At 36.6% G+C, this 13,922-nt stretch overlaps 1 protein-coding gene across 1 annotated transcript; it reads right to left on the bottom strand.

Moving 5' to 3' along the window:
• Window positions 1-5,493: 5,493 nt before the first annotated feature.
• On the bottom strand, window positions 5,494-13,583 carry SPINK13 (serine peptidase inhibitor Kazal type 13). The gene is made up of 4 exons (XM_059919548.1): window positions 13,514-13,583; window positions 11,382-11,419; window positions 10,600-10,727; window positions 5,494-5,542 (listed from the first exon to the last, which is right to left on the bottom strand). Exons 1-4 carry the CDS (start codon window positions 13,581-13,583, stop codon window positions 5,494-5,496), a joined length of 285 nt encoding a protein of 94 aa, XP_059775531.1.
• Between the last annotated feature and the right edge of the window lie 339 nt (window positions 13,584-13,922).

Raw genomic sequence — 13,922 nt, 5'->3', positions numbered from 1 at the left:
ATGTGAAGGAAGGTGTTTGTTTCTTTGTTTTTGGTCTTCACTGGCAACAAATAAAACTAATTCTGACCTACACAAAATTCTGAAAGATTACATTGTCAATAGATATGGTCTTAAACTAAAGTTTTGCATAGTTGTATTTTCTGATACTGAACCTCTAATGACAAGAAAACGTGCTTAATGATTCTCTAGATTAAAGAGGTTGCACTAGAATATAAATCACTTCTTCCTTCATGGAGAATGTATCACTATGAAAAATGCTTTTAGTAGTTGAACTAAACACAGTTCTTAATGACATAGTAGAAATTGTGAATTATATATGTCTAATGCATTACCTCTTGGATATTATTGTCTTTTTTATGTGATAATATGATTGTGGATCTTAACAATGGTTGTGCTCTATGGTTATCAGAAAGAAATGATCTGTTGAATATTTCAACTATAGAAAAAACTCACACTGTTTCTGCAAGATTTGAAACCAGTTTGATCTCAAATTTTAAAGATATGAATTAGCCAGACTTATTTGTCTGATATGTTCAGTATTTTTAGTGATTTTAATATATTCATTCAAAGAAGGAATGTAAGGTGTTTTTCATGAACAAAGGTCAAGAACAAAAGTTAGATGTTTGGATGAACAGAGTATCTACAAACTGTTATGTCATATATGATTTAACAATTATCAATAGTTGGTGATAATTTTGATATTGAATGTCTGTGAAAAGTTAGCACCAAAATCTTACATATTTGTATCTAATTTTAAAATTTAAATTAATTAATTAATTAATTTGGTTGCACCGGGTCCTAGTTGCAGCGGGTGGGCTCCTCAGTTGCAGCTTGCTGACTTCTTACTTGCGGCACGTGGGCTCCTTAGTTGCGGCACATGGGCTTCTTAGTTGCGGCATGCACGTGGGATCTAGTTCCCTGGTCAGGGATTGAACCCAGGCCCCCTGCATTGGGAGCGCGGAGTCTTAACCACTGCACCACCAGGGAAGTACAATTTTATTTTCTGTCAAAAGAACGTTCATGCATAGGAAATTTATGGATCCAGATCTATTTGTTTCATCAAATATAAGTTCAAGTTAACTGTAATTTTACACAACACATTTTGGAACTGGCTACTGATGAAAGGATTAAAGGTCAATTTTGAAAATACATCACTTTCTTCATTTCCTATGGAAGTTAAGACTGAATATCCTGAGCTGGCTGAAAGTGCTTTAAAATAGCTTCTAAAAAATTCATGTAAATATTGTCTGTGAGATTGGTTTTTATTTAAATAAAACAACAGAGTTTTAAACATACATTATCCTCTGAGGCAGCATTATCCTCTGGAGATAAGATTAGATGAGCTAACAAGCAAGGAGCATATTAAAACCTTTAATAGCTACAAGAACACTGTTCTTGCAAAACAATCATGTAAGTGTTTCTTACTGGGAATTGCTATTTTGCTCAATTGTACTGTAACCGCAAAAAACCATACATTGTGAACAAAATAGCAATTAACTGTATTAATCACTTATATGCCCAATTTCAGTAAGTAAGTACAGTTCTCTAATTTTTTTCTCTTTTTTATGTTGTATTTGTACTTACTGAATTTATTAAAATTAATTTTATATGTGAATTTAATAATGTTGGCTTTGTTGTTTTGAGGATTTTTTATCATTCCATTTTCTAGTAATGCATTTTATATTTTGTAAAATTATTGGTCTTGGAAGGGTTGAACATTTAAAAAATTGGTCCTTAGACAAAAGTGGTTAAGGAATTTCACTAGAGGGTTTGGTGGCTATGTGGCTATAGGTGGAGTCATTTGGGAGATAAAGGAAGAGTAACATTTTTGAGCCTCATAACTGAGAAAATAAAGCTCCTTGGACTGAAACAGGGGCAGCTGGAAGAGGAGCTGACTTGTGGAGAGAGACATTTGGTTGAATTTGGACCTTTAGATTGTAAGATGATGATAGAAAATTCAGATACAAGGGTCTAGCAGGAGATTGGAGAGATGAGACTGAAGCTCACATCATGGAAGAGATAAGCACAAGGAATCATTTGCACAGATGTTGTAGTTGAGTCATGGAAATGGCAAGACATTCAAAAGAATGAATGTCCTATGAGAACTGAACATGCAGATTTTATCACACAGTGACTTTCAATAAAATTGGTTTACACTTTCCACAAATATTATTATTCCCCCAACTGATTTAAAGTTTCCTAATGTTGTACAGGAGAAAAGAACCAAGTGTGGTGATGATGATGATGATAATGATAATAATATAATGATATAATTATAAAACAATGATGATAAATCCTTATGTTCCAAGCACAGTTTTTGTTTTGTTTTGTTTTTTAACATTTTTATTGGAGTATAATTGCTTTACAATGGTGTGTTAGTTTCTGCTTTATAACAAAGTAAATCAGCTATACATATATCCCCACATCTCCTCCCTCTTGCATCTCCCTCCCACCCTCCCTATCCCACCCCTCTAGGTGGTCACAAAGCACCAAGCTGATCTCCCTGTCCAAGAACAGTTTTTATCACATAAGAAAGTTAAGGTGCAGAGGAGAGAGGCTAACTAACTTGCTGAAGTTCACTTAAGTAACATGAGATCGAGTTGAGGTTTGAATTCAGGTAGTTTGGTTTCAGAGCTTGTATTCTTAGCCATTTACCACTAAGGACTAATGATGCTGAGGTGAGCCTTGTTCAGACTCATTAACACTTAGCCAGGCAATGTCTTGGGAGCATATGTGTCTCCCAGGAAAAACACAAAACCGTTGGGAAAAAAAAAAAAAAACCACTTCTCTTTCCCAAAGTCTCCTCTGAGGGGTATACATCAATGCCTCTCAACCTGAGATGCATTGAAATCCCACTGGGGATCTTGATAAATTGTAGAATTTGACCCAGCACGGCTGCAGTGAAATCTGCAATTCTGCATTTTTAACAAGCTCCCAGTACTGTTCCTGACCATGCTCTGAGGAGAAAGGGTCTGGAAAGTCAGGAGGCAGATGAAGAAGTGAGAAATCCGCCATAGTGTTTTCAGATAAATTATGTTCAGGAGTTGCTTCTAGAGGAGCAGGCTGTAGCTCAAAGTATTAAAGGAATACCCTTTTAACAGCTTCTCATCTCATTTAGAATAAGACCTAGACTTCTATCCGTGGCTTTACGGCCTATCTACATGACGTCGTTGTATCTCCCAGATCTCTGTGATCTCAACATCTGGTCTTGACTTCTCCTAGCCCCTCTAGCAATCTCTCTGCTTATAGCAGGCAGTATCCACTCCTGACCTTGCTATCCGTGTGTTTTGTTTATTTGTTTGTTATCGTTTTTCCCCCAGCACTATGCTCTTACCAAGGTCATCTGAATGTGAACTCCTTGAGAATACAGGCCTTATCTGCCCAGTGCCTAGAACAGTGTCTGACACAGCATAGGCACCCAATAAATGTTCGTTAAACCAATAGGTTTTATTTGCCTGTGCTCTATAAAAAATTTTCTTACTGTTTTATAGAGAATAAATAGATCTGGAGATCAGAAAACAGAAATGGCAGATCAAACCTAAAAAGTTGATGCTAAGTGAGTATTAACTAATTTATTTTAAATATCTGAAAAGTAAGCAGGAAACTTGGCTCCCATTTGAGGAATGCTTTTATAATTTTGAAAACAAAATTTTATTTTGATACATTATTTGTCCATTAATGCATCTAGGCTCTCTTTTTCTAGTCCCTTTTGGGTTTGTAGACAACATAAGGTTGTGGTTAGGAGCAGGATAATTGAGTTTAAATTTCAGTCCTTTATAAACTACAAGATTGCATAGTTTACCTTGTCTAAGTTTAGTTTCCTCATCTGTAAAATGGGGGTGACAATGGTAGCAGGCTTATAGGACTGTGGAGAGGATTAATTGAGATAAAGCAAATAAAACACAGCACTTGGCATGGTGCATGTGCTCACTGAACATGGGCTAATTATTGTCAGAACTCTACCTCTGCTTGTAAGGCTGGGCCAAGATGTCAAACTGCCCCTCCCTTTACTGGAACGCCTGTGTTCTCATCTAAAACTTCAGATGGTTATTTCCATTCTCAGCTTACACTTCATATGAGCTTAGTTACCGTGTGTGTGTTCCTATCTGTCTCCCAGTCAGCCCAGCATTTTCACACAACAGAGAAGATGCTTGTTAAGCCAGGGGTTTCTAACTATGCCTGTTTATTTTCCTACTAAAGTAGAATAATTGTGGGCTCTCTTTTTTTTGAGGAGGGGAAAATAAAAGATAGAATTTTCCTGGTTCTCTCTTTTTTATTCTGTGGTAGGACAAGTTATACCTCCCACCCCCTTTTTGAGGAGAAGATTCTGCTTTTGTTATTTTTGGTGAGGCAGAGATGGAAAGGTGAAATAATGAAATAGTGTTCAACTATACAAGATGATAATTAACAAGAGAAGGTCTGTATTTTAAGAGACTCTTTATTTTGAGGGACCTGAGAGACCTGAAACTTTATCACCCCAGCTCCAAAGAGAGCCACCCAGCTGGATCCTACTGGCCTGGGGTGCTGGGGACAGGAGGCAGGAAGACATAAGAGGATGAGGGTCTCCCCTGCTAGCAGAGGTGGACTGTATATATGCCGGAAAGGTGATGGAGAAAGTAGACTTGTGCACACCTTTCTGGACCTGTCTGGTTCAACTCATCAGATTAAGTTAGAAGAATGAGGCTGGCATCTAGTGGCAACAACAGGTACTAGCACAGAGCACACATGGCAAAGGAGAGAGTTCTTTACTTTTCATTTCCCCAGCCTCAAGTAAAATAATGACTTCATCTCCCTGTATTAATCAAGATCTTTCAGCTACAAGTGACAGATTATAGACCAGATCAAGCAAAAAAAGAAAAGGAAATTTATTGAACGATGTAATGTGAACAATGGGATGGAGTGAGAATTAGGTATACTGCAATTGGGGGTTAGACGATGAGCACTCTCTCCCTTTCTCTCACAAACATGCTTGTTCCCCAAAGCACTTGGCTCTTCTTCTCTCCTTCTGTTAGCATGTGGACCTTTTTCTCTTCTACTGAAGGTGGGCTTCATTTATGAATATGAGGTAGAAATTCTCAAACAACTGTGTGCATGTGTGGAGGGGATATTTTCTCTTTTGTTCATGTCTTTAAGTGAGATTAGTGGGGCAGGGTCTGACCTTGCAGATAAGCCTGCAATTTGGGATAAACTGAATTCAGGGGAGTGTTCATAAGCACGTTTGATAACAGACCTCAGCACCAAGCAAACTGAAAGCTGACTTGAAACAATCAGTACCCAGAGATGAATATCTACCACCTTTTTCAGTATGGTGTTTATTTCTAATAAATGTGATACTCAGTTCTCCATTAGTCTTCGTTTCCAATTTTGTTCCAAATTTGGGTGCAGCATGGAGTTGTGTTATTTATTTATTATACACCCTCAAATTCCAAAAGAAATAATTTTCAGAATTAAGTAGTGAAAAGAATAAGCAAGTATATAGTACTCTGTTACCCATTAATCACATTTTCCGTATTTATCAAATTTAATATGAGGACCGAATTCCCTAAAGAAAAGAGAAGAAAAAAGAGATTAGTATCATAAGGAAAGGGGGCCTTGCTTCACATCCTTTCTCTTCCAAATGAAGTCCTGAGAAAAGGAGCTGCTTCTACAATTCCCTTTACCTCCATCTCTTTTCATGGCCACCACAGTTGGCACATTCCCCACCATGTCTTGATTATTCAAAAATTGCTCTGTGAAGTTTTTCAGTAGAGAGTCTTTCATTGCCCAACCCATTCCCATTTTAATACCTTTCCATTCAGTGTAGCAATGTCAAATTTTTCTACCAAGAAGTAAAAGATAACCATAGCAATAATGCTATGCATAATAATTCACATAATTCACTCTTTACTCAAATTTTCACTAGGTTTACACTGCCCATAGACTACAGCCTATTCCCCTTACTTTAGGATTTATGTTTCCCAGAAGACTAGCCTCTGCCTAACTTTCCACCCTTATTTATTACTGTCCTTTAAATACCTGACATTCCTTTCAACACTATTTTTATCTTCCTTATTTCCCTAAAGACATTGCTGTTTCTCAGTTCCATGTGTTCTCCCAAGCAGTGAGCCCTGTGTAAATTGCCCATTCTATTTTCTTTTGCACTTTTTCTTTTTTTAAACCTCTCAACATAGTATTAGCTTTTTTAAAAAAATATATTATTTATTTATTTATCTGGTTGCTCCGAGTCTTCATTGCAGCAGGCGGGGTCCTTAATTGTAGCTCGCCATCTCCTTAGTTGCGGCTTGTGGGCTCCTTAGTTGTGGCACATGGGCTCCTTAGTTGTGGCATGCGAACTCTTATTAGTTGCAACATGCATGTAGGATCTAGTTCCTTGACCAGGGATCTAACCTGCGCTCTGTGCATTGGGAGCACAGAGTCTTATCCACTGCGCCACCAGTCCCTGCACTTTTTCTTTAAGAATACTTTAACTGCCTCATGACAAAGGAGGCAAGAATATACAACAGCAAAAAGACATTCTCTTCAATAAGTGGTGCTGGGAAAACTGGACAGCTACATGTAAAGGAATGAAATTAGAACATTCTCTAACACCATATATAAAAATAAACTCAAAATGTATCAAAGACCTAATTATAAGGCCAGACACTATAAAACTCTTAGAGGAAAACATAGGCAGAACACTCTTTGACATAAATGGCACCAATATCTTTTTTGATCCACCTCCTAGAGTAATGAAAATATAAACCAAAATAAACAAATGAGACCTAATTGAACTTAAAGGCTTCTGCACAGCAAAGGAAACCATAAACAAAATGAAAAGACAACCTAAGGACTGGGAGAAAATATTTGCAAACGATGAGACCAACAAGGATTAATTTCCAGAATATGCAAACAGCTCATCAGCTTAATATCAAAAAAAAAGACAAACAACCCAATCAGGAAATGGGCAGAAGACCTAAATAGACATTTCTCCAAAGAAGACATACAGATGGCCAACGGGCACATGAAAAGATGTTCCACATCACTAATTATTAGAGAAATGCAAATCAGAACTACAATGAGGTTATACAATGAGGTATCACCTCACACCAGTCAGAATGGCCATCATTAAAAACTCTATAAATAATAAATGCTGGAGAGAGTGTGGAGAAAAGGGAACCCTTCTACACCATTGGTGGGAATGTAAATTGGTGCAGCCACAATGGAGAACAGTATGGAGGTTCCTTAAAAAACTAAAAACAGAGTTACCGTATGATCCTACAATCCCACTCCTGGGCATATATCTGGATCAAACTCTAATTTGAAAAGATACATGCACCCCAATGTTAATAGCAGTATTAGCCAAGACATGGAAGCAACCTAAATGTCCATCAACAGATGAATGGATAAAGAAGATATGGGGTGTGTGTGTGTGTGTGTGTGTGTGTGTGTGTGTGTGTGTGTGTGTAATGGAATATTACTCAGCCATAAAAAAGAATGAAATAATGCCATTTGCAGCAATATGGATGGACATAGAGATTATCATATTAAGTGAGGTAAGTCAGAAAAAGAAAAAGACAAATGTCATATGATATCATGTATATGTGGAACCTTAAAAAAGGATACAAATGAACTTATTTACAAAACAGAAATAGACTCATAGACATAGAAAACAAACATAGGGTTATCAAAGGCGATAGCAGGTTGGGGGGATAAATTAGGAGTTTGGGATTAACATATACATACTACTGTATATAAAATAGATAAACAACAAGGACCTACTGTATAGCACAGGGAACTATACTCAGTATCTTGTAATGACCTATAATAGAAAAGAAGCTGAAAAAGAATATATATATTGCCTGCACTCCATTTGGATGGGGAACTGCTACTAGATAACTGTTGCTTATTTCTTGAATGTGAAATCCTAGCTTACTATTAATATAATGTTTGATTTTTTAAAAATAAATTGGAAATCTATATTTTTAGGTAAAATCTGATTTTTGAAATACTGTCAACCATAAAAACTTACTCAAATACTATTCTGGTTAAACAGGACCAATACTGTTTTCTGTTATCATGAATTTTCTTATGTAATATATTCTTTTTGCCACATAAGACCACAAACTTATGAAGAGTCTGGGATCTGTTTCATACAACTCTATTTTCTTGGTAGTTATTATGAGGGCCCTACACTGAGTAGGCTTGGGGGATTCCTTTAAGGATAATGACTGATTTTTTTTCAATTCTGGGCAAGACACACACTCTTAAGTTTTCTGTTTTTCAAGGGATTTACATTGTTCATAAATGGCGGATATCTCTCAGAATTGTGAGTCCAGTTTCTCAGGATTTTTCTTCAAAACACTAGCTAAGAGCAGAGACAGAAGAATTACTCTTATGCCTCCATTACTCAAAAGAGCATAATGACTATTCTTGTTGCCCTGAGATCCAGAAATGGCATGAAGTCCACGTTTATACATGCAAGTCACAGTGAGAATTAAAACAAATATACAGGCAACTGTACCATCCCTGCCACTGGCATTAGCGTTCTCTGTGTTCCAGAAATAGATATGTTTGATAAGAACTACGTTCATAATGGCTCCAATGAGAGAACCATTTTTTTCTTTTTTAATCAGCAGAGGCTCCTTATTTATACTTTGATTGAGAAAAAACAGCTAGTGTTCATAGTATATCTGGCAGACTTACAGGATAGAAAAGGAAAGGAAGAAAGAAAGAAAGGAGAGAGAATGAGAGTGAGAGGGTGAGAGAGTGCCAGAACAGATCAGAGGCATGCTCATAGAGCTTTTGAGACTTTCTCAAGTCTCCTAGATGAGGCTGAAAAAAATCTCAGAACCATCTTTGAGAAGCCATTTGGTTGTAGCATAGTGGAAAATCAAGTCCCCAATGTAATTCTGCATCAACCTATGCTGATTTTCAGAAGCCCAGGCCATTGTGGGTGGGTCCTTCTTAGGCTGCTCATTTTAATGGTGTGCGTCCAGATACCAGACAGTGTGAAGAAGGCTTATGTGGAAGAGCTAAGAAGACACTTCCCAATGTCTTTTGCCTAATTAGCCCTGCCTGAGAAAATGACAACAACCACATTTGGAAGGAATGATTATGTAGTTTAATCATTCTACATAGTCTGCTAATATTCATGAATTCTCATTCATCTTTCTTTGAAGTCAATGGGAGATACTTGGTTAATTCACATTTTTCAGTTCCCATTCTTTTCCTTTAAAGTCATCCTTTGAGTGTAGTACTTGCTCTGAAGATGAGCAAGTATTACCTTTATTGGACTAGTTTCTACACCTCGTTTCCTTCAGTGCTCAGAAATAATTGCGGTGGCATACTAATGTGATGCCAGAAGTCCATGAAGATTCTTCTCAAAGGAAGATATGCATTAAAGAGTTAGCTCAGCAGACTTGAGATGCTCAAATCAGCTCAGAGGAAGTAATCTCTACACCCTTGGGATATTCTGGCTGATAAGAGTAACTTTGTAACCTAGGGCCATAGGTCATGCCAGATAATTTACCCTGAGGTGAATGCCTGTTTCTGTTCACCTGTGGTGCTGAGCCACTCTGTATCAGTTTAACTCCTAGGGGGAGGGGGCTGGAGACTAAGTAGTTGTCAATCATGTAGGTGCTGCATGTCCCCAGTAAAAACCCTGGACACCAAAGCTTTGGTGGGCTTCCCAGGTTTTCAATACTTTATATAAGTTATGACACATAGCTGGGAGAATTTAAGCACTGCCTGTGTGACTCCCCTGGGAGAGGACAACTGGAAGCTTGTGCCTGATCTCCTAGACACCACCCTATGAGTTTTCTGCCTTTGCTGATTTTATTCTGTATCCTTTCATCGTAATAAACTGTTAGCATGCATATAACAGCTTTTCTGAGTTCTGTCAGTCCTACTAGGGAATCATCAAACCTGAGGGTACTCCTGGAGACTCCCAACAGAGAGGATCTCATAGGTCATGGAAGAGTTACTGACAAGACACGACAAGGCTGATTTGTAAAAACAATTTCAAATAGAGCTAAAATAGATCACAAGGAATATTATTTTTTAATCTAAATTTCCCATTGAATTTATTTGAAAGGCAAAAAAATATTAAAAGTTGACAGTGAAATTTTTTCCACGTAAGACCACATAATCACTTTGTTACTTACGTGTATCTACACCTGTATTTATGTCTGTGTCTGTATGTCTGTATCACTATCTATATTTACTTCTTCCAGGCAGCAATATGGGTGCTACTCATAGGGATGTCACTGTGACTTGTTAAAGAAAATTTAATTTTTTTAAAAATGAATTTCTATTTATTGCTTGAATATAATCTATAGACTATCTACTAATATGATCTCTGTACAGTTATGCCAAAATATCATGTAAGCTTTTCTTTCTTTTTTTTTAAATGAGTCAACTTTGAATGTTAACTAACTTTTTTAAAAAGACTTTTCTCTTTACTATGTACGTAGTCTGTCCCCAGTCTTTTGTGAACAATAGAGGCTATTAAAAAAAAAAAAAAATCCCATGCATCAGCAAATCCAGTTCCTTGCTAAAATTATTGGAAATTTCTGTGAAGAAATATAGAGAAAAAATAATGGTATTTTATTTTGAACTTACCACTGATCAACACAAAGGAAACACTCATTCTTGTAAGTGTGGCCATTTGTAGCACAAACATATGCTGTCACCTCAGGACAGTTTGCGTCATAAAGAGGATCCAGTGGGTAGTACATTTTACATGGGGGCTGCAAACATCATAAAATATCATATGAATAGCAACTGATAGATTTTCCTTCATCTATTCCTGGCCTGTCACTTCTGCCCCACATAGAAATAATATCAAATGTTACTAGTCAATTGATCTTTTTGCAAGATTTCCTCTCCTCTGGGCTTTGGTCAGGCAAGTTTTTTTCTGACTACAATATCCTCACTCATTCATCATTTGCTAGTCATAAGCAGTATAATAACTCCGCTTAAATCCCAAATGCAAAGTTTTCACTTAAACTTGGAGTCCCAATGCCAATAACTCATTATAAGAAGTTTGTGAGTAGAGATAGTTATGTGTCTCTGAACTCCTAGAAGATAAGGGCTTAAATGTAGTTTTTAAGAGTGAGGGTTCTGTATTGAGACTGGGATTAAATTCTGTATATACCATTGTTAAACTCTGTGGCCTTGGACAATTGACAGGTATTAATTCATTTAATGTTCAGAGATGCATCTTACTATTATAATGCTTGTGCTACATGGGAGTAAATCTAAGCCTGAAGAGGTTAAGATACACACCCAAAGTCACATAGAAAACTTCCATTCTACTTAACCACTATGAAGTTTTAGGTCTCTCATGTCAAGAGAGTGATCAGATTAAAATCAGAATTCAGAACTTAGAAATTTAAATTTACCATAGGCCATTTAGAATAGTCATGTGGTTTGAAGATTTCTGCAAATAAAGTACAGACACAATAGGTTAAAAGAAACAGTTCTCCATGGAGTTTGATTTCACTCACTGAAGTTACTGACTGAACAAAGAAATGTAATGCAATTACTCATTTGCACAAAGTATACAAAATAATTTGTGACAGCAAAATTTGTGAGTGGTATTCCTTCGTTAACTACTTCATCCATTTATTTATTCTCTCCTTCTTTTCACAGTCCTGACTTCATTTATAAATTTGCTGTGTCATTGAGGAAAGAGTAAAAACCATTTGGGGTTGTATGCTTAACTTGCAAACCGTGTTATTTTCATTAAGTTACTTTTGTTGGCTTTAGTTTCCTCGTCACGACAATTAGGATAAGTATATGCATTTTAAAGATTGTTGTAAAAATTAAAAGTAATATAGTAAATAAAGGATTAGGCCAGTTCCTACCAAGATGCTGAACTAAAGAGGATACTAAGAATGATGACAAGAAAACTTAGGAGTTCCTTGGCTCTGGAGAGACTGACGGATATGGTGAACTGATTTGTGCGAGGGGTGCTGGTGTTGCTTAGGGATAGAGGATGACCAGCTGGCTATGGGAGAATAAAATAAGAAAAGACCTATTGAAGTTTTGCCCTGTCTCTCACTGTTAGGTGATATTTAAAATATCCAAGAAAATTCTAGCTTTCCAAAAGTTAGAATTTACAAAGTTAGAAAAGTTATATGATTTTAAAATCTTCACATAAAGGAAACAACAAGCCTCCCAACCTCTCCAGGAATAGACTATGCTGTTTACATATGCACTCTTTCAGAGAATAAAAAAGATGGAATGCTCCTCTCTCATTCTAAAAAGCCAGAATATTTTAATAACAAAAGCAGCTGGATATAGTTATGAGAAAAGAAAAATAAAAGCCTTCATCTAGTAAAAGTAAAGTAATATATATATACTGCATACCATATATAAGTACAAACTTCAAATGGATCTGGATCTGAACATAAAAAACAAAACCATACAAAGATCAAAATATAACACAACCGAGTTGCTCTTTAATCTTAATACATGAAAGACTTTCTGATAATGACTCATTAATCTCTGTGCAGTAACAGAAAGGACTGATACATTTTATTACATCCAAATAAAAATAACTTTTTCATGACAAAATATAAACATAAACTAAAAAAGATATCTGAAAAACTGGAAAAAATATTTGCAACACATATCATAGATAAAGGGCTAATATACCTGATATATAAAGAATACTTTAAAATTGAGGGGAAAAAAACCCCAATTGCTGAATGAGTTATACACATGGACCTACAACTCATACACACACACAAAACCCAGAAGATATGGAAATGACCCTTGAATTTGTGAAGGATATTCAAATGCAGTATGATAAGAAAAATGCTAATGAAAACTATATTGAAATACCATCTACTACTGGTGGGAATGCAAGTTGGCACAACTTTTATGAAGTGAAATTTGGCAACGTTGAACAAAACTACTTTGCATTCACATTCAATCACAATTCAAGGAATCTACCCTGAAGATAAACTTCCAACAATAGAAAAATACATATGCATAAGATTATTTATTGCAGCATTGTTTTTAATTGCAAAATATTGGACACAAACTAATGCCCGTACACCTAAGACTGGTTGAATAAACTTTGGTACATCCATCCAAAAAAGTCTTATGCTGTCGTATAAAAGAATGAGGAAATCCCTGTGAACTGATATGTACTGATTTTCAGGACATTCTTAAATTGGGAAAAGCAGGATGCAAATAGGTACCTAAAATAAGATTGGTTACATAAAAGATGAGGGTGGGACTGCAGTGGAAGGAAAAGGGTATGGAAGCAGTGACACATCTTTGAACCTAAACTTTTGTTCATTTTGGTTTATTTTGTTTCACTTGTCATGTTCAAAATAATTTTAAATTGCTATCCAATAGCAATCCCTTTCCAATAGTGATACCCAATTGATACCCAATTTGCATTATCAAGCCCAAAGCCCTATGTTTCAGCAAAACTTTACCCATCCAGTCACAAATGACTCTCTCTCTCTCCTGCAAGTAAAAGAAAAACGGATGTTTCTCTCCCAAGACATATGCTTACCTGAAAAAACAATCTGTGCCAAAGTGGAGGATACCAGGAAAAATATGGTCATGCAGGGAAAGGCAGCCATTTGATCTCATCTAAAGTCCTGCTTTGGTGAGGCCTGTGAAAATGCTCAAGATAGTTTATTCGTAATCTCTTGCACAACTGGCTTTCCAAACGTGAGAGAACCCACTACTCTGAATTGGTGCCATTCCCATGAACTTGGCCATGGTGGTTCCAAACTGGCCTGGTCTCTAGGGATTCAGACCTAAGAAGGCTCTTCTGCTCTAAAGAGGGAAAGAAAACCATAAAAATAACTTTTTTTTTTCCCCCAGCCAGCACCCATTGTACAGTCACTGTTTCGGCTTGGAAGAGGAATTAGCCTCAGGGCTCTCACCAGGGCTGACCCCAGGCATGTTACGTATAA

The sequence above is a fragment of the Balaenoptera ricei genome, chromosome 3, assembly GCF_028023285.1.
Source record: "Balaenoptera ricei isolate mBalRic1 chromosome 3, mBalRic1.hap2, whole genome shotgun sequence".
Classification (NCBI taxonomy): domain Eukaryota; kingdom Metazoa; phylum Chordata; class Mammalia; order Artiodactyla; family Balaenopteridae; genus Balaenoptera; species Balaenoptera ricei.
Note: the sequence above shows the minus strand (reverse complement) of the source record. Positions and strands in the feature narration are given on the sequence as shown.